This window comes from Tigriopus californicus, chromosome 9 (genome assembly GCF_007210705.1).
Source record: "Tigriopus californicus strain San Diego chromosome 9, Tcal_SD_v2.1, whole genome shotgun sequence".
Taxonomy (NCBI): domain Eukaryota; kingdom Metazoa; phylum Arthropoda; class Copepoda; order Harpacticoida; family Harpacticidae; genus Tigriopus; species Tigriopus californicus.
The window spans coordinates 9,684,069-9,704,043 of record NC_081448.1 but is presented as its reverse complement, the minus strand read 5'-3'; the positions used below and the strand labels follow the sequence as shown (position 1 = coordinate 9,704,043).

The 19,975-nt window shown below is 43.6% G+C and overlaps 2 protein-coding genes across 2 annotated transcripts in view; one reads left to right on the top strand and one right to left on the bottom strand.

Annotated features, from left to right (window-relative positions):
• The window catches only part of LOC131886741 (uncharacterized), a 58,238-nt gene extending 40,407 nt beyond the window's left edge, over window positions 1-17,831 (bottom strand). The window contains exons 1-2 of the mRNA XM_059235140.1: window positions 17,124-17,831; window positions 4,592-4,809 (exon numbers count right to left, since the gene is read on the bottom strand). Of these exons, the coding sequence (XP_059091123.1) occupies window positions 4,592-4,768 (177 nt within the window). The 5' untranslated portion in view covers window positions 4,769-4,809; window positions 17,124-17,831. The remainder of the gene's footprint in view (window positions 1-4,591; window positions 4,810-17,123) is intronic.
• LOC131886742 (cyclin-J-like) lies at window positions 14,762-16,182 on the top strand. Its single transcript, XM_059235141.1, has 2 exons — window positions 14,762-15,540; window positions 15,697-16,182. The coding sequence occupies exons 1-2, from the start codon at window positions 14,926-14,928 to the stop codon at window positions 16,078-16,080; spliced, it is 999 nt and encodes a 332-aa protein (XP_059091124.1). The 5' UTR covers window positions 14,762-14,925; the 3' UTR covers window positions 16,081-16,182.
• Window positions 17,832-19,975: the final 2,144 nt, after the last annotated feature.

The following is a 19,975-nucleotide window of genomic DNA, read 5'->3' as shown; positions in this document are numbered from 1 at the left end:
GTCGTTTGTCACGTGCATTCAAGTCAATGTTGGACATCCAAATCAGGATGAAAAACTAACCAATTTTGGGTCTGAAGTTCCAACTCCTCCTCCTCCTTCTCCCTGCACTCTTGATTACGGGATTGTATGCCGGCTCCGAAAGCCGAATCGGCGAGATCTTGACATCTTTATTTCCAGCACGAGATCTGTATCACATGAACTCTCAAACACTTTTTGCTCTTAAAATCATGATTTTACGGATTTTTCTTCCAGAGGAAAGTAAGCGTCTCGGGTCAAAAAAGAAAAGTGCCGTACTTACTTCACTTCGTGGGATGAAGTCTTAAAATTGGGCGTTGCAGATATAATTTTGGACCAGAAAGTACGTAATTGCGGCCCATAGATCATATCTTTAGGCAATCTATGCACACCTCAAAACTTTCGGTGTTTCTCTCCCATTTAAAGGGGTTCAGGTTATTATTCGCAGGGACCTCTTCAGAGGTATCTAGATTACCGGAACATTGAAGATCAAATATAAAGCACGTCTCTATCAGACCCACAAATAATGCAATCCCAGTCTAGCCTGTCTGACCCAACAAAGTAAGGCATGTCCAAAGATTGTACGGAAAAAAATAACCAATAGGGATAGTAGTAACCTCGGGAAGTGCACCGTGATGACCTATATTGGCACATATGTGCAAGAAAAATGAGGATATCTGGTAGAAAATCAGCGTTTTTCTCCCGATCCTGCCCCGTCCAAATGACTGTCATTATCCGGTCCATAAGTACCCATGCGGGCAAACTGGGCCGACCTTCTCCCACGTCAGGCCCGCCTTGACAATCAAATTCTATAGCTTCAGCTCTACCCCTCTCGATGCTGTTGTTTCTCCCATTGTTCGATCGAGTCCAACCTGATGATTAGTATCATTATCGTCGTCAACGTGAGTTTGATCAGGATTCGCCAGTTTGATCTAGGTTATGTGTTGGTGTGCACTGTGCAACCTTTCCGCTTTCCGCTTATTTCCTGTGGATTGACTTTTGGAACACACTGTCGACGTTCGTTGGCTCGTTTCTTCTTGGACTGGCTCGATCCCGGAATCGTCATCGTAATGATTATTACGTGATCAACAATTGCGGACTTAAATTGTGGAGTCATGACAAACCATTAGTTGTGGATGTGGATCAGCTTGGGGATGATGAACAACTGTTGTACTAAATATATGTACAACACAATAATTCTGGGCGAAGGAAGTTTGAACTTGAGCGGCTTTTTTCCGACGCCGATGATGATTGGAGAATCCATTGTTAGCTCTGGCCACACCCAATCAGCTAATTATCTGAGGCAGTCCAAGTAAAAACTTGTATCAATATCCTGTTAACTGGACCATTCCCACGATCATCCACGCACCATAAGCTCATCATAAAACACCTTTGCCATGCGTATTATTGTGTGAGAAAAGTGCCTCTCACCCTGAACAAGCCAATTCAGGGCTTCACGATTCCATCATTCATGTTGCCCTTTTCCCTTGGATTTTTTTCATCGCATGATTGATCCTCGTTGTCTTCTTTCATCTCAAAGTTTCGCCCTGAAAATGGAGAGAACGAGAACAACGAACGCCGAGGGACTTGTTGAATACGTTACATCAAGCTCCAAACTTTCAAAAGTACGATTACAATGCACATTTTGAAGGTTTAGACGCATCATTCCATGGGTCGAGGTCATGCGGGTGAACCAAGGAAGGCCTGAATCAATCACTCGATCCATATTTATGGCCCATTGAGCCCATGAAAAACAGATACAGACATAGATCATCATCGTGATCGTCATGAAGCACCTCGGAAGCGGGGAAAACTTAAGGCATCAGGGTCTAATTTTCTCAGGGTGGAGCACCTAATAATTTGATCTCCGAATGCCTATGGTTCCCCCTCCCAAATAAGGCACCCTCTGGCCTCTACGTTCTACGTACTTCACTCAACGGCTCGGCTTTTTGCTTCTTTGTACGATTGAAGCGTTATTCGTTTCTCACAATTTACTACCCGACCTGTCAGAGCTCTATTGGGATACTCAGTTAAAGGCTGACAACCTCCCATCTGTAGCATTTGACATAACATTTGATGATAACATACCGTACTAAAAGCAATTGGATAATGCCTTACAACGAAGTTATAGTTTCGATGCTGTTCCGACATCATGGATCACCACTTTGGCCTCAGTCACTCTCACGACAAGAGAAGACGTAAACCACGAGTTGGACTCGGTGTTTCCTTGTTTAATAGGCGTCCCATAAAAGCGCCATAAATTAACCCTTTGAACTTATCCACATGATTATGAGCACCTTTTTGTCCGTGTAGTACGTTGTATGGCAAGCCATTTCCTCTGTCAGAGCTGATCAAAATCAAGACACATGCATGGAGGATGCCTTGAACTGATCAAAGTGAAGACCTTTCTTCATCATAGATATTTCTTTTTCTTCCTCCCCTTTCTGAGCTAGTGCATCCAGTCATTCTGCCCTGAATGATAAGATCACCTTCTCCATCCAATCTGAGAGAAATGGCTTTTAATACGGACACTGGTTAAGAACGAGTCTTGCCCACAAAGGTCGTTGTCGTCTTGGGGTAAGTGCTACTAAAGAGTTCGGATCAAGCCATCGTCAATTCTCTTGGCTCTAATTTATTTCTCTTTCATTGAGTGCTAAAAGTAGGCTCCTCTTAATCGATCTTCAAACCATTATATATCCACGGATCAATGGTCATTCCCTGAGGAAAGGAGAGGATGATGAAGCATCAAGATGCTTTTTTCTGCCTGTCAATCCATCCATTCTCGCCATCTCCTTCCTTTCTTTCTTCCTTCCTTGATAGAATGGACTATTTAACCTGGTTTCTTGAGAATCTAGATCGAAATGATCAATTTTATGATTTTAGCGAGGGAGGCTTAAACTCCTTGAAAACGTGTTCGAATCCAGAACACGTCTCATCAACAAAGGGCCTACAATGGCTGAGGATGGCCTTGCAACAAGATTGAATGATGACGAAAAAGAGGAAGAACAACAACAACAACAACTACTACTACTACTACTAGTACTGATACACTACACTACACTACACTGCACAAGTGCACACAGTCAGTTTCCTTGTCTCTGAACGGATCAAAGACACTCTTTGAATTATGAAAAATGAGAGGGGGTCTTGAGAAAATCCTTTCTGCCCTCGGGTCATATCCATTTGGCAGGCAGGCATTATGGAGAAAGAGAAAGAACTAAATATACTTGCTAGCATCAGTGACCCATTAGCGGAGGCTTCTATTTAAGCCTCCTTAAGGCTTCCCCCGGGGGTTTGAGTAGAACAATGATGCTTCGAAGAAGTCAGTCGACTTGGTGGTGGTGGTGGTGGTGGTAATGTTGGTGGTTGGTTGTCTGGTTGACCAGTCCATCTCACCACCCAAGCCCCAGATCTCCTGGCTTCTGGGCTCGTGATTAATCATTGGTCACGTAATGGACTAATTGTTTCGCCTCGACAACTTCCCATTACAAGATGCATGAAAAAGAATCGACCCGTTTCTTGGCCTTCACCAAGTCAATGGTATCGCTCCTTTAGTAGGCTCGGCACATCTAAAGTACACACATAGCTCTGTACATAGCCAAATATGTTCACCCAAGCATCGTCCAAGTGTCAACAGCGATCAATCCAAAAGGAAGGAACCCTACGAAGTACGAATGTATACAGCCTCAGCCATCCTCGGGTGATGGATATTGCCGGATGCTTAGCTCCAGATGGTGTGTTCTTTCTTTCCAGGGTTGCAGTAGTAGTTTTAGTACATAGCCTACACGCCTTAACGGGGAGACCGTTGGTTATGAACGCGAAACCTGCTGAAACTCGGTAACTCCGTGTACATCGTACTGAACACTTGGGTGTTGAAATGGTAATTACTTCCAAAGCCAAATATTGATCTGTTCGAACGAGTCAAAATCGGCCCCACTTCTTTGTTCAAGAAGCCAAATCTCGCCTTTCAAGATATTTTGAAGTCATTAAAAGCTTCAAATTTGGAGTTGGCCAACGTCTACGCAGTTTCCACTCGCTTTTTTCAACCCCGCATTTGATTCATCAGGACAATTTCCCCCGGAGAACAGGGTGGTCCCGTCACTCATGCACCACTCACAACTCACTTGGGCGTGATAATCTCCACCAAGAGACAAGGTTCCATCCGAACTCCCTGGTAAATAGTAGTTCCTTCAAGCATTAAAGCCTACTTTCAGACCCATTTTTGGCTTTTAATTCGCTTGGTTTGACTCAGTGGCTCGATTGGGGTGGGTCGTCGGATGACTTTGCGGCCAACGGCCAACTGACAACAACTGGCCACCGAGTCACAGGTTCTGCTATTGTTTTCCACCCGACTGACTTGGATTGTATTCAATTCACCAATGAAAGTGTCTCCAAAGCCCGGACCATGACTGTACAGATTTCAGCGAGATGAGTTGGCATAACCTATCCATGAAAATAACGACTTCAACGCCACTGACTTTCACTCAAAATAGGCATAAACTCAAGAAGCCTCGATTGTGTATTGGCACTCCGTTTTGAAAAGGACAAACAGTTCAAACTTGGGAGAAGGTCTTACCGTGTTAATATCACATGTTTCCAGAGAATCTTGGAAGGATTCGCCCCGTGATTGACAGTTTTGGTCCACCAAAAAATCTGGCAGGGGAGGCGGCGGAATGAGAAATTCCGGGGGCGGATCGTGACCTTCCCTTCGCCAAGACCCAACATCGTCGGTATTGGCGATCATCTGGATCATAGTGCTGGCACTTAACACAACCACCACATGTTTTACATCACCTGAAATGGGAATGAAGGAGGTAAAAGATCAAGTACTTCAGTGTTTGTCTTGAGAACAGAGAGGAACGGCTTGTTGGGCCAGTAGAGTCTAGTCGCCGGCCTCCAAATGCCTTCAAGTTGTTTTCTCAAGAATGTCTCATTATATAAAGTTCTTGAAATTAGTTTCATTTATACAACACACACTTTGGGCATTTTCGGTTCAACATAGAGGTCTTGGAGATGTGAATCGAAAATAAAACCAACGGGCATGGAACATCTTGCGGGAATTTCAAATTATTTGCCTTCTAGCATCCGACTGGCTTGCATTACGCCAGACTTCTACTGTTACACGTACATGCTACATATGTGTATATACGGTATGTGTGAAGTACATTTATACGAGTATAATAATAGTATGTGCTGAATGTAATTTTCGTTGTACCAGCAGCTTTGGAACCATGTTATCCGAGCGTGTGTCGGTTGTGCCTGTTAGAGAGGTCCACGACAAATATAGTGGAACAAAAGAGGGAAGGGCAGCCGATCCACATTTTGTTCGCGAGCACGAACACGGATAAACTTTCTTGGGATGAGGAACAGGAAGAGCCCACACACACACACATAGAAACAGAAAGAAAGGAAGGAAGAAAAAGGGAATGAGGGAAGTAAAGCAAAGAGAGAGAAGGAACAAGGAGAACGAGGAGGAGGAGGAGGAGGAGGAGGAGGACATCTCCTTTGTAGGTATGAATAGCATGTGTAAGCACAATGAAGGGAAATGAGGAATTCCCTCTAGTCTTGTTTCTTCCTGGACGACGAAAAAGTAATGAAATATTGGGAGAGAAACGTAACCTGTTCGTTTGGGTTACTCTTTGACATACACGTTTCATGTACCTTTTTGGGTAAATAATAATGAGTGAGCATTTATCAAATGATGTCGATGTAAGTAGAATTGTACGTGTGTATCAGAAGTGGCGTTTCTCTTGATCTAGCCTCTCAAAAATCAAGTTGACAGTAAAGCAGAAATAAAATACCCTCCCCTCCCCGTTGCCTCTCAGTTGTCTTTACCCACCCAAAAGCCTTTTGTATGCAAGAAACAATGATATTTCTTTACATGCCTGTTAAGGACCTACCCAACAATCCTGGGAAATCTCACATCGGCCAGTGGGAGTGTACATTACTGACCAACAACTACCATAATACATTCCTCCCTTCTCCGCTCCCTCTCTTAGGTGCTCGTATGAGCAACCTCGAACGGAAAACCCCACGTCCCCTCCAACTTAACTTCAACAAGTGGGACGACACACATGAATGTTCGATTGCCTTGTAATTCTCCCAATGTTTTCCCATAACAAGCATGACGTTCCGTTCCATTTCAAGAGAGGGAGGGAGAGGAAGACAAGAGCCAAGCAACCAGCCGCCCTTCCAAAATATCCCAATCCCATCGCAAGCATCTTTCAACTCTAAAACAAAAGAGATTGGAAGCAACAAAGGACGTCTCGACGAACGTAGTATAACATCCATTGAAGGCGGTACGTCTTTCTGGGAGGCAAATTTGCGGGCAAAAGACCCATGGTGCTAAAAACCTCAAGGTTTATCCCTTTACGAGTAGCCCAACTAGCTCTTAACTTCAGACACCCATGTCATATTTAACGTCCGTGGATCAGAGAGACCTCAGAAATCCCTAAGCCACGTTGTGACATGATGGAATTTTATGAGAAAAAGGCACCACCTCGTCTGGCTTTTGTATTGAGGATGATTTTTTGCCTCAATTATGACACCAAAGAAAAGAGAAAATCCGCTTCAATACCGTATGGGCCAGATATAAAAGGGGTGGAGAAGATCCCTTGGAATGATGGACATACAAAGCGGTACCAACCATTAATGTCAGGACTACTACGTGCACTCTGCACGTACTATTACTGTGCGACTGTACCTACGTACAGTAGTGTCACGTTCAGCTTTGAAGCGAATCGGTTTGATGCCAAGACGACTAAATGTAATCTGACCGTGACAGTTGTCCGCTGGCCAACCGCTGAATAGATGGGCTGAGTCACACTGTCCTCATTCCAAACGACACTAGAACATTTGGCATCAAGGCAAAGAAGCTAATCATAAGACTGCTGAGCGCTCGATCATTCATTCATTCATTAATTGCTAGCTAGGTACTCTGCGTATATCTATACCAACAGAATTCCATGTACGACACCTGCTCGCGAAGATTTACACAGTTATCTCTACGAGAAATATTACACTTGCTCTTACAAATGGTGCCTTTGGACCGTTTTAATGACTACTATCACAAGAGAAAAGAGTGTTTTCATAATGATTTGTTGTCATAATGATTTTATCACTGACTCACTTGGGGACGCAGTGTTGTTGTTTTTCTTTCCTGGTAATAATGATTCCTTTGTAAAAAAAACTCTCCTCGATGAATAAACACGAGTCCCAGTTGCACTAAAAAGAGAACTTCATTGTATCCTAAGGTGTAATCGCTCCACAAACTGAAGTGCACCATTTGTCCGAACTGTTTCTTCTCATTTATCTCTCTAAAAATAGCGTGACAGTTTGATATTCTTTTCAGCTTCAGTGCGCTTCACCCCTCGCTCGTGTGCTTCACCCGTGGACTCGTTGCGAAATCAGATAGTTCTACAACAATTTCGGCATAAAAAACAATAGCAGTCATAATAAAAAAAAAACTACTACTTCTACCTTTGGCCATGCTTCCAGGGCTTTGCTCCCTACTCAATGTAGGGTTGGCTTGTCTCTTTGGAGTTGTCATGAAAAAAGGTTGCTCTAATTATGGAAAGCTCGCCACTTGGAAAACAAGACTTATGGAAGAGATCCGCCCCTCACTTGTCAGACACTTCCGCATGTTAAAGGGGCTGATTTTTTTAGCTCCTCCGGCGGTAGAGTATCTTTTTTTCGAACAAACATACAACACCCAGATACCATTATCGTTAAGGTACTGATGAGCATTTGAAATTTCCCCTCCTTTATCGGACCGAAAGTTTGGCATTGCAGATGAGGGTTGAAAAAAAAAAGCCAACAAACTTGGCATAATTAGGAGAGTTCAAGGAAGTTGGCGCTTGACTACTTCTATTACCCTCTATTGCTACTTCTTGGTGATTTCCCTCTTTCAAGTTGGGGGATCTCTCATGTTCTCTCGGCACTTTCTTGGAAACGACCCACCGCCCAACCCACCGACTGACTATCTTGGCAGATTGGCGCAAATGATCTGGGCGGATGCAATGAGGAAAAGAAGATTTCAGACTATCAGGAACAGATACTGGAGTGCGATATGCAAAGAACAAGAACAAGAGCAAGAAAAACAGCTAGCTAGCCAGCAATCATGCAATCCTTGACGAATAACTTTTGCGACTCACAGATGTGAAAACAGCTCACCTCAGATGATTGGACTCGCCGCCATCGAGGGAAACTACCGATACTTCTATCATTGGAAACCGGGAACGAGGCTGATTGTAAGCCAATTTGAGGGTCTTTTGGGTTGGGACCCCCGCCGCGGACTTGGTACATCTGTATCTAAAAAGTGTATTCCCTTCTCCATAACCAACACCCTCATTTTCTTCGTTTGGAGCAAAAAGTCCTGAGTGGGTACAAATGGGGGAGAGAATCCAAAGAAACTTGTATCCGTATCATCCAAATCAAGGGAGAGAGTCACGGCCACGCAGGCTACTTTTACCCAGAGTCCTGGATGGAGGTTGTGGCACATGCTCTCTGCTAAGTAAACTTACCGGTGCTCGATTGTGTGATCAAACCATTCAGGCTCTTCTTGTGAAAGGGTTGTGTGTGATAGAGAAATGTGGATAACCCACTCTCATTCTCTTTCACCCCTCATCATATTATCCATCTACCACTGCGGCAAAGCCCAGGGAAAAGATAAGAAAAGCACTGAGCTTGGAACAAAGTGAGTAGGCCACGCAAGGACAAGGGTTGAGAGATGCTCTCTCTCTCTCTACGTACGTACTTTCTCTGTCTCTTTCAAAGCAAGCAGAAGCCTTTTTTCGAAACGACCCCAGAGTCTTTGCCTCCACTATCAGATCTTGGAGCAGCAGGAAGTGCGCAAATCGAATTAACATTTTTCATACTAATGCATTGTCGTTGTCTGAGCTAAGACAGATCCCAAGAATGGGCTTGCAGTCAGAGTAGGCTCACCGTAAAATTTAATTCTCGAGCACTGTCGGCGTGTTCCACATTCCTCTGACATGGAACACTAACCTAGATTTGCCTCTTGGTTGGAGAGTGAAGGGACCACATAAAGATGTCATATTTCTAAGATCATGCTGTCGTTGGTTCCGCATCTGCCATTGAATTACCATCTCATGCCCGGAAGAGGAGCTCCTCTGGAGTCCTTAGGTCCTAGACTGTGCTTGCCTTTTCAACCAACCACGGTCAATAATTGAAAGAGGAACAGTTTTCCTCTCTTTCACACTCTTCTATCCTTTTGAGATTTCGATCTCAAAAGGTGGCAAAATGGTTCGGCCGTTCCACTAAAACTGTCATAGAGCGGCGCTTCGTGGTTCCATGGCAGGATCCACCAAGAGCTCCGAATCCACCCAGAACCAGGAGAATCGAAATTTTCGACAGGAGGGAGGGGAAAAATTATGGCACAGGAACGAAATATTGACTCTCTTCATCACTCCTCAATGTAGGTGGAAAGTAGCTTGAAAGGAGTTGGAGAAAAAAATGTCTTGAGGATGGCATGATGACTCACTCTTATGTGGAAATATTTTTTTTCCAGAGCCTGTCCAGTCAGAATGAGCAATTCTTACTTTATTTCAAGGATCTGGTAATCACTTTTTAGTTTTAGTTGATTTGCCAAAATGAGGGTAGGATCTGCAACCCACCTCCGCTTTTGGTTGGGTCCTGATCGTCGCTTTTCCAGCTCGATATCAATCTAATCAAGCTAATTCTTTGTCTTTTCCCTCTCTTCTCGAGTCGTCTTAGACAAGGATGGATATATAGAATTGGTTTTATGTTGATTGAGGGTTTCGGGGATTGGGGATTTGGATTGAGGACCAAGATTCGGACAAGAATCGATGGATGACGCGGGATCGTGCCATAGAACTCAGCCATAACATTTATACAATGCAGCCAGCCAACGGTGAGATGGTGTACAGAAAAGTAAAAGGGATATCGAGTATTGGCCAAATGGGAGAGCAGAATGGATTGAAAAAAAACCCGAATCTTTCTTTGTACGTGATTCGGGTACGTGATTCAAGATGGATGGAAATGAGTGATCACTCATGAGGCCCATTCCCCCAAAGGAATAATATTATTTCGCTCGAGGAAGAAGTAAAATCCTGCGAGGTTGCTTTTTTTGGTCATTGATTATTTTGGCCAACTTTGCCAAGTGAAAAATGCATTATTATCCCGTAGGCACGCCTCGGCGTGACATTAAATGAAACTTTATGGACGTTTTCTCCATTACGATCGCGGGTTTCACATGCATGTACCACATAGGCAATGCATTTATGACTTGCACCTAAATTTACCGACAATTAAAGAGACGAACTTATGATTCACTCGCTCTTGCTAGTAATTACTGATTTCCGACACGCAATCCACATAAATGAAACTTCAGCTCGATCAATCGAAGGCTTCCTCCATTCAACAAGCAACCACTGATGATGGGTTCCCACCATAATTTTCCATTCATTTTTGGCAAATATATTTGAGAAGATCTGTCACTACTTGCATTGATTTACCACAATCACTCGCTTGTTTCTCCTCCGTCCACGAGTACAAATAAAGCAGAGACACACAGACAGAGAGACAGAAGAGAGCTCAAAGTAAATTGGTGCTCTCGAAATTTCCCATATCTTCGCGACAATTCAGAAAGAGGAAGTTGTTGGCAGTTCTTTTCATTCTGCTAAATCGCCGAGTCCAGTTTCGATCACATCCTAAGAAACCCAGTGCTTCTTCCACTTTCCTCGCTCATAGCACCGTCTTTGCCTAGTAGTACAATAGATAGTGCAACAACACTCTGTAGACTTGAAAGATGTTGTGGCTGCTGAGCCTACAGACCCTACAGACACATTAAAGGTGCCAAGGCGGAGAAATGGTGTGTTCTTTTTGCCTCTCTAGCACTTTTTCTCCATTCTAGCGGCATCCACCCATTGTTGCGATCTGGATGTCGCATCGTTTGTAGCTCGTTGTCCATCACACAAAGATTAGATCCATGTTCTTGGCACCAAGTTCTCAAGTCTCCCTGATCAGTGTTGGGTTTGGATACTATGTACGATATCACACTCTACTCTACCTACATTGGTAGCTAGGTACAGGACTGTAGTATGCAGTGTGATGGAAGGTGTTAGGTACTTTCGTCACATGTGTTCGTTCCTATGGAGTGGTTGGTTCTTTGATTGTGCCCCAAGGAGAATAGGTTATAATTTGACTTAATATCACTTTCCTTGCTCACTTGGCTGTCTTTAGAATTGTAACAAGATGCCGGAAATTAAATCTATTTTACTGATGTCAGTGAGGAGTCTCTCCAACCCAGAAAGTGGTGCCATATCAACGCCACTCTTTGTCCTCCAGGAGACGAAAAAAATGTCAGATAAGGAACCCTCGCTACGACAGAAGCCGATATTGTGCCTACCGCATAACGTCCTGTATGTTCTGTAAGATACATACACCGACAACACAGGGATTCTCTCACTGTACAATAAAGTCATATGCCGTTGCAGGGTAAATGCATCAATAACAACAGACCGTCCGTGGCGTTGCTTCCATTGACAAAAGAGTCCTATTATTCATATTGAGTGTTGCACGGGAGTTGGTTTAGGCATTTGGCAAAGAAAAAGCGAAAAACACGAAATGGCGTGAATTTCAAGGATCTGATGAGTTGATGCATTTGGGAGTCCGGATGAATTCGCGGCATCTGGCATCCACCATCCGACTACTACTCGGTACTTCTGGCTTACTTGGAGAGGAATTCAAATTGAGGAGCCTTATCTCCATGGAACTAATGCATTTAATCCAATCATTGTGATGTCTCAGGCAAGTTGATAGTCAAGTGCTACACTGCAAAGATCCTGAGCTGCTGTCACCGTGTGTTTAAAAGGAAGATGACTCAAAACCATTTGACGGGAAGTTTTTTCGACATCACTAGAAATTGTGTTGGTTACATTCCAATTTCATATATGTAAAGCATACTTAGAGCATTTCAATTCATCAATTTACTCAAACACATGTTGGTTTTGAACGCATTTGTTTGTATTATGTTTGGGATATGAGGTGTAGATCCATAGATTTTGAGTTCAGCTAAAAAGCCGTTCAGAAAATACACAAGAGTCAATGTATTTGGCTGCTGTATATTGCAAAGTCGCAGAAAAAGTTTTGGCAGTCACATGTTGCTGCTTGAATGCCTCTGTGTATTTTGAGCCGTTGAACTGCATTTCGTGGATGACTGCAAGACAGGTTTTTCCCAAAATAAAAGTGATCTTCCCTCTTTCGACTGAGGATGGCATGGTAAAGACGGGTAATGGAGTTCTCTGGGCCCTTTTTGGTGTAATTTAATTTACCGTTTCAAATTCTAAATTGGAATTTCACTTCCACGAAATTGCCATTTCAAACTTATTTCCATAGCCACATGTAGATTCAATTTGCATTTAAGGCCTATGAAGGCATAGGACTCCCGAAGTACTGAAGGACATCTCTTGAGATCCGGCCAAGAGCCATTTGCGATTTGAAGAACCAACAAAAGTGAGCCGAGCCTAGACAAGTTTGGCTTGGTTTCTGATTCCGAGCCAAAATCCAAAGCTTTTGACCATACGTACGTACATACTCGGGTAACACGTATCGTTGTCCATGTTAAGGAGGATCGGTTGGCGGTTGCAGCTAAACTTCACTTCAAGGGGTGGAAGAAGAAGAAGATTTGTGACTTTTGCCTCAGACTGACATTGAGATTTCAATTCAAACCCTGTCTTGTTAGCAAGCTTACATTTCGTGGTTTTTTTCGCCTCTGTATCCGGACAGATCGCTGTTTCGCTTCTCCGTCCGCAAAGGCAAGCGGACTCAGCCAGCAAGAGCCTATTGAGAGATTTATTGTTGAAATTGAGCTTGACTCCAGACTCAGGGCGATTGATCTCGAGGACCTTTTTTTCTTTTTAGCCGTGGTAGACTCTAACTTGAGGAAATGACCCGGTCGATGTGGCTTCAGTTAGACCATGTTAGGTACGGCTCGTCGGACAACTAGTTAGGGAGCAAGCCGCCATAAATAGTTGACAGACAAAAACTGTTTGAGGGCCGGAAAATAATGGCACAATTAAATTCCTTTCAAAACCCTCGACTTTTGGGTGCAAAACAGGTGAATTTCGTCCGTCTCAATCCCGGTTGTTCGGTTTCCAAGACTTTGTACAACTTCCAATATGTTACTACAACATGTACAATAAAACTGGATCTGCATTGTCAAATAAATGGTGAAGGAAAACAAAAAAAAAAAGCTTGGATCCATGTGAAGTTCTTCGTGCTATCCTTATGGCAATTTCAGGTTCCCCCAATGTCTCCCAATGCTCGTATTCACGTAGGACGCCTGATGCCCACTAATGAGCTTTTCCTGTCTTCTCTTCTTCCTCTCGTCTGCTTGCCTCTGTGGCAAAGGCTGTGGCACTTCTTGTTCCCGTTCCCCTTCGTTCCCTTGCTTCCAATGCACCACTTATTCAGTCGCCACACTCAACCCGTGGCATCCCCATTGGGTTCTCCAGTCAAGAGGCACACTTCCAGTGCCCCCATTGCATGTCTGGAACAGGGTGCGTCGAAAGTCGAGGCAGAATCATAGTGCATGTCACACCACAAAGTCACAGTTACAGCAGGTCGAGTAGTCCTAGGTTCTGCGGCACACTAAATCTACAAAAAGGTATCAACAATCATTCTTATCTTATTCGCATATTGGAGGTTTGGGCCCCAGCCCAATCTAGATGAGAGGAAAGAAAGAAAAGAGAGAGAGAATGGCAGAACGAAGAGGGGTGTGGGGGGACCGGGGAAGTCATCTCGTGGGGCGTCAAGAGCTCCAGGAGGGAGATGGGGAGGGAAGCCGGCCATCAATATCACTTTCATGCTGATCACCTCGTATTGAGAGATCAATGTGGTTGGATTAGGGATAATTTACGGGATAGCTTTGAGCCAAACTTGCATAGCGCCAAACCATGGCATGATATTATGATACGAAACAAAAAGTTGTGCCTGCCAAGTCACTCTAATTATGCCATTTAAGTTCCTAAAGTTTGCCAGTTCTCAAAAGACTTTCTAATAATCGGCAACTCGGCCCATTATTTTGCGATTATTCATGCAAACTAAAGCTTCGGGCCCAGTGATCATGACGCCTAAGCCAAAGGATTTGTGATATGACTTCTTTTCCACCAAAATAGTGCATTTGCATGCCAGGAACTTACAATTGAATAATCAGAGGCAAAAATTAGACCTTTGGAGAGCCAAAAGCCGTTGGGAAATTTGAAAGACCTAAGGATATTGTAGCTATGAAAGCCCGAAGTTCACAAAACCTACGCAAAAGAGCTTTTCAGCGCGTTAAACAGCACCATTTGCGTCGCTTTAGTTGAAACCGAATAACGGAAGAGAAATATACATGGGCCCCATAACCTGCTTCCGAACTCACAAAATGTGTTAAAAATATTGCCTTGATTAACGCCTTAGTTTTGATTGGCTTGGTTGGATTGACTCTTTTCTCTCTAGAGCTCTATCCTAAACTGATCAACTGTTGCACAGTCAGTCTTGCTATGATTTATTAGGCCTAGGATTCAGAGGGCAAAGAATAAGACAAAATTAGGACTCCCGTGGCAAAAAATCTGAGTATGCGCATTTTTTGCATTTTCAACCCAAAAAGGAACAAAATAGTGTTTAAAAGCCCACTTGAGATAACCAATAGCGTACTTTAAGCGGGATTGCCAAATGGACCTATTCCTGTTCCAAATTGGCGTCACTGTAAACGTGGGTATCAACGGGTGCTTAAATCTTAGAACAGAGAAATTCACCACCAACACCTACGAGGATTGATCTCAAGCGGTATTCTACCCTCACCTCACAGCTCACCGTTAAGGGGCTTTCTTGTGGATTCCGGTGAAGGTGGTCCATCTCTTCTGTTTGTGCTTCCCCGTACTCACCATGTCCAGGGATATTCCCGTGCCCATCCGAACTTGTTCGCCAGAGGATGATCATTTGGAATTAAGTCTTCGAGAGAATTATGCTCAAGACCTGTTGGGTTCACTCAGAGCCAAAGAAGCCTCTCAGGTTCATCCTACCAAGGGCAGCCCGCAAATGACAAGCCGTCGCCGCTTGGTCGACCGGATTGGGGTGTGCGTGGAACATTTTCAACTAACTCGAGATACCAACCATTTAGCGGTCAGGATTTTGGATTGTTTTATGAGTGGGCATAACATCCCGGATAACTTGTGCGGTGATGTGGCCATGGCGGCCTTGTCTTTGGCCTCGAAAATGGAAGAACGGGAAGGAATGATTCCCAAAATCCGGGTGCTTAAGAAGCACATGTGTGATGAAGGTGAATGTCATGTCACTTTCTTATACTTGGAGGTGAAAATCTTAGCATACTTTGATTGGCGCATGTCCATGGTCACATGCGCTCATTTTATCAACCTTTTGGCTCCTCTGACCACTGATGAATACGTTTGGAACGAGCATTCCAATGTCAATCTGCCTTCTGGAGCGTTTGAAGAGAACTTTTGGGAGTTCATTCACTACTTCATGGACATTTCTGTGCAGGTAAGGATAAAAAATGAACCCTTTTTTTTTGCCCGTGTCTCGAGCACACGAGCCCAATTACTCTCTTTAAATTGGATTTCCGTAATGGATGCCATTTCATCCCAAGTCTCCAGGCAAGGGGACAAAAGTTAACCTATGTGTGGCTTATTTTGCTAGGATCAACATCTAATCCGTGTTAGGCCGTCATTAATGGCCTCGAGTATCCTCTATTGCGCCAGAGTTACCTACGAACTTCACCCGCTGTGGCCCACTGTATTGATAGTGGCGACCCAACATTCTGAGGGGGATTTTCAGCATGTCGTGCGAAGACTACTCCAAACGTTCAATGCATCCCGACAGATTGAAGAAAACTCTGCGGTAAATCTTCAAGAGACTCTTCCAGAGATTCACCCAGAGACTCACCCAAAGACTCACCCAGAGACTCACCCAGAGACTCATCCAAAGACTGAACCCGGAAAGAAACGACGAAAACTTGATCCTGCACCCTCATCCGATGTAGATGACAACGAAACTCTCAATTATCTTGGAAATGACTACTAAAAGGTGAGCTGCTCACTTATTTTCGCGTCGACCATGTACCACGGACGTGAAATTTGAATTTGGTTTGTGTTTATTTAATTAAAAGAAAACGTTGTTACCCTTGATGAACCCTTTATGTTTCTTACGAACAAAATGGTTAAAGAATGGTTAAAGCATTTTCTCTTGGAGTTTCTCTTCATACCGCCCCATCTGTATTTGATTGAAGATCCAATGCATGCATTTTCTATAGTGACTACTATACGGCCATTGCACTGCTAATAGAGTGGACGAGGCCAATTTGTTGGACCTTTGAAGAGTCTTCAGCTGGAGCAACAGCCTCTCTTCCAGTTTGATCGAGTGTTTCGATGGATGCCACTTGCATACCGTTCCGTAACCTTGGCAGTCAAATCACCTCGGATGAGATAGCTGAATGTATAGAGGCCCATTCCGAGAGTAAACTTTCTGTACATACACAAAAGCCGTAGTGGGCATGCAGGGGATGGATGGTTTAGGGGCGAGAAGCACTTAGGAAGGCAAGAAATGAGACAATGGTCGATTCCTAGCCTACTTGCTTTATTGGAAAGGAAGACACCCATATAGAATGGTTGTCTTGGTTCCCTCTGAATATTGGGAGAGGTGTAACATGCCACAAAAGCGAGTGATCCATTCTGATTGGCCTTAATTGCTTATCTGGGGGCTGTGGGGGATTAATTAAAACGCCTCATAGTGGCCTCGAGGTCATGCTCAGAAGAGGCCTTGGAACAGGAGGGAAGAAACGAATCTATCTGTGGATATTACGTATGTAGGTAAAGTTCGAACACTGGAAAACAGAAAACTTCTGGAACTGGATTTCGCTTGAACAACAGATCTTTGTCGTGGTCAATTTTAGATCGATTTGTGGTTTTCACGCTTTTGGTTTCAAAGTTTGAACCATTCAAAACTTTCGACACCTTTACAAATTGTAGAGCGGAAAAAAATCACCCTCAATGTTGTGCTTGAACGGAAGCTTAAAAGCTCGTGGACATTATTGAAGTCGTTTTTAAGAAGCAACAAAAGACTCTTACCGTATCTGACCTTGCTGTTCAAAGACAAGTTCTTCTCACGATATCAAAGACAACACCGTCATCACTGCTGCGTGTCACTCCCAACGACCTCTTCACTCTCACCCGAAAGATTGACGGGCACTCAATCCCACTTCTCTTTTAAACACTCCAATCTTATGATCCTCTTTATTTGCCCAATCTTGGATTTAAGCACCAGATTATCTGCTAAGCCACTCTCAAACCAATTTTTGCTTCCCAATCGAGAAAGACCACTGAACATGTACACAAAGTCTGTTCGGTCGATGGCTCCTTCACCTCTTGCTTCTCACCGGCAACTGAATGGTTTTCGACCGGTTTCCACGGGAAACCAGGCTCCTCGATCCGTTCGCTCGTCTGTCGATCCATCCAACCGGTGACAATACGCCTCTTTCCCTTCTCGAGGACCCGACCAAGAACAAGCACATCCAAAAATGCTCGACTGTAGCATGTGGATACGTAGTACGTAGGTTCTCTAGTCCGAGCTCGTGGACGATGATGATGAGCACCGAAAAGAAGAAGAATCCATGTATGCACTGAATGTGAGCTGAGAGAGAACGAAGAAAGGAAACGGTGGTGAGGAAAGGCCCCTTGTTCTGTCCAAGGACCATCATCCATCGTTGGGTTGCGTTCTTAGGCGTCCGTATGGTTTGTGTGTTACTCCTCTTGGACTTGTTGAAGTCTTGTGAAGTGCTTCTGTTCTAAGATCGACAAAAAGTGCAAGATGCTCAAAGGTGATCTTGAAAACGAAGCCCTTTAGCTCGAACAGTTATGAGTGTTCTACAAAAGGTTGGATCTAATATGGCCTTAAGGGGCTAATCACTGACACATTTGATTGCGTCTGATGTCATGCAATTAAGATGAAAATTGTCGTTGGATATTTTCTTCATTTACTTTCTCTTTTTGGGCAAATATTGGAAACACGACAATAAAACCCACATTTGCTATTAATATTCTCAGCAAAGCAAAATACGTGATGTAAACCTTTGATGGCGTTAAAATTTGAAGCTCTTGCGCTCTACATATGCATAACTTTAGACAAAACTAAGGCTCTCTACTAGAAGAGTAGAAGCATGAAAAGTGACTCCTCACGGGCGCAGCCTTCAAGATCCAAGAAGCCAAATTTTACAACAATGGAAAATAATCGGAACCATTTTTAGGTAACAATGCGTGCTCTAATCCTGCCGACAATTTTTTTCAAAAGGAGAGGCAATGTCATGTAGATTCTTGCTCTGGTGGTTTTTTTCTTGTTTTTTTTTTTTGTTCGAATTTAGAGCAATTCAAGAAGTAAATTCAGATATTGACGGAAAGTCCAAGTAAATCACCCAACTTCAAAAATGAACGTGAAGTGAGGCCATTTTGGATTGTCACCTAAAAATGGTTCCGATTATTTTCCATTGTTATAAAATTTTGGCATCTTGAAGCCTGCCCGTCAGGGGTCGCTATTCCTGCTTGTACTCTTCTACTAGCGAGCACTAGACAAAACCAAAGCACATTGAATGGGTCTTTTCTATGAAGAACAGCCAACGTGAATGCTTCCTTGAGAAAAGAAGTCAGCGCCCATTTCTATTCTGTTCCCAAACTATTCAAATTTGATATCCTATTTCATGCCTCTATGTTTTTTGGTTCATGGCTTCTATGCAGTTTTTTTTTTCAATCCCATTTCTACCTCGATACCTGAACCAATTATTTGATAACTTTGCCCAAGCGTCACTTTCGATCATGTGCTATCTTTTTCTTCCCTGTCTTTCGTTTTGTTCGATTCTTTATCCCCGTTCTGCCGTAAAAATAGCCGTTCTTTTCTTTCACGCAGGGCTTTAGGAAGGTAGCAGGAGTGAAGTATCCATCCGTATCAGTTCTGAGGTGAAATATGTGCTTGGAACGTCATAAAGTAGATCAGTTTGGACTAATGCCTTCCTTATACGGGGCGAACCGGGGCCGCCCTTGGATTCTCCAATGCCAAGTACGTAGCCAACATCGGACACCATCAACCCAACTCAACCTCCTCCCAGGATTGTAAGAAAATAGAAGAAAAGAAAGAAATAACCCCGCTTTGTCGGTCACTGAGGGTACGATGAATCGGGAAGACCACTTGGGGCCGGCCACTACCACCTCGGCTCTTCCCCCAGAAGGTGGAAACATTCTGTCAATAATCGTCTACGTGCGTAGGGGGGAGAGTTCTTTACGGCCCAAGATGTGTGTGTAGAGAGGCTATCTAAATGAGGCAAGTTCGGGAGAGAAGTTCCTGGGTCGTATTGATTTTCAAGTTCGAGTGTTGTATTCGCAATGAGGTAGAATTTATGGGGATTACCATGTTTGGTCCTTACACTCTTTCAATCCTAGTTTTGATGGCATATTCAAGTCAAGCGTCTACTTAGGGTCTCTTCCGCCCTTTCTATTGATATTGCTAGCACAGTTTTGGACTTCGAAGAGTAGAGTCTTGGTGTGGTGAAATATTTCCTTTTTGAGGTTCACATTCGGATCATTTTAGATACCGCTTAAACCTTTTCTATAGGGTAGCCCTACGTAAAATAGACTCCCCCCCACCCCCAAACGTTAACCACTATTTTTTCTCTAATCTCCTACTCTGACCTTGTCAAAGTCGTTCATTAAAGTATGCTTCTAATTGAAATTGTACCAACCCCCATTTTGGTTCGTTGTCGATGTCTAATTCAAAGCAATAAATGCCTAGATCTAAGTCTTCATTATTTGGAATGGTAGAATTGGCCTTGGAACTCCCCCTAGCTAAATAATTTAGGAAGCCATGGATAATCTTGTCATATTTTGTCAAACTTCCAACTTCTTCCCCAAAATTGTTAATTGAAATAAATTGAATC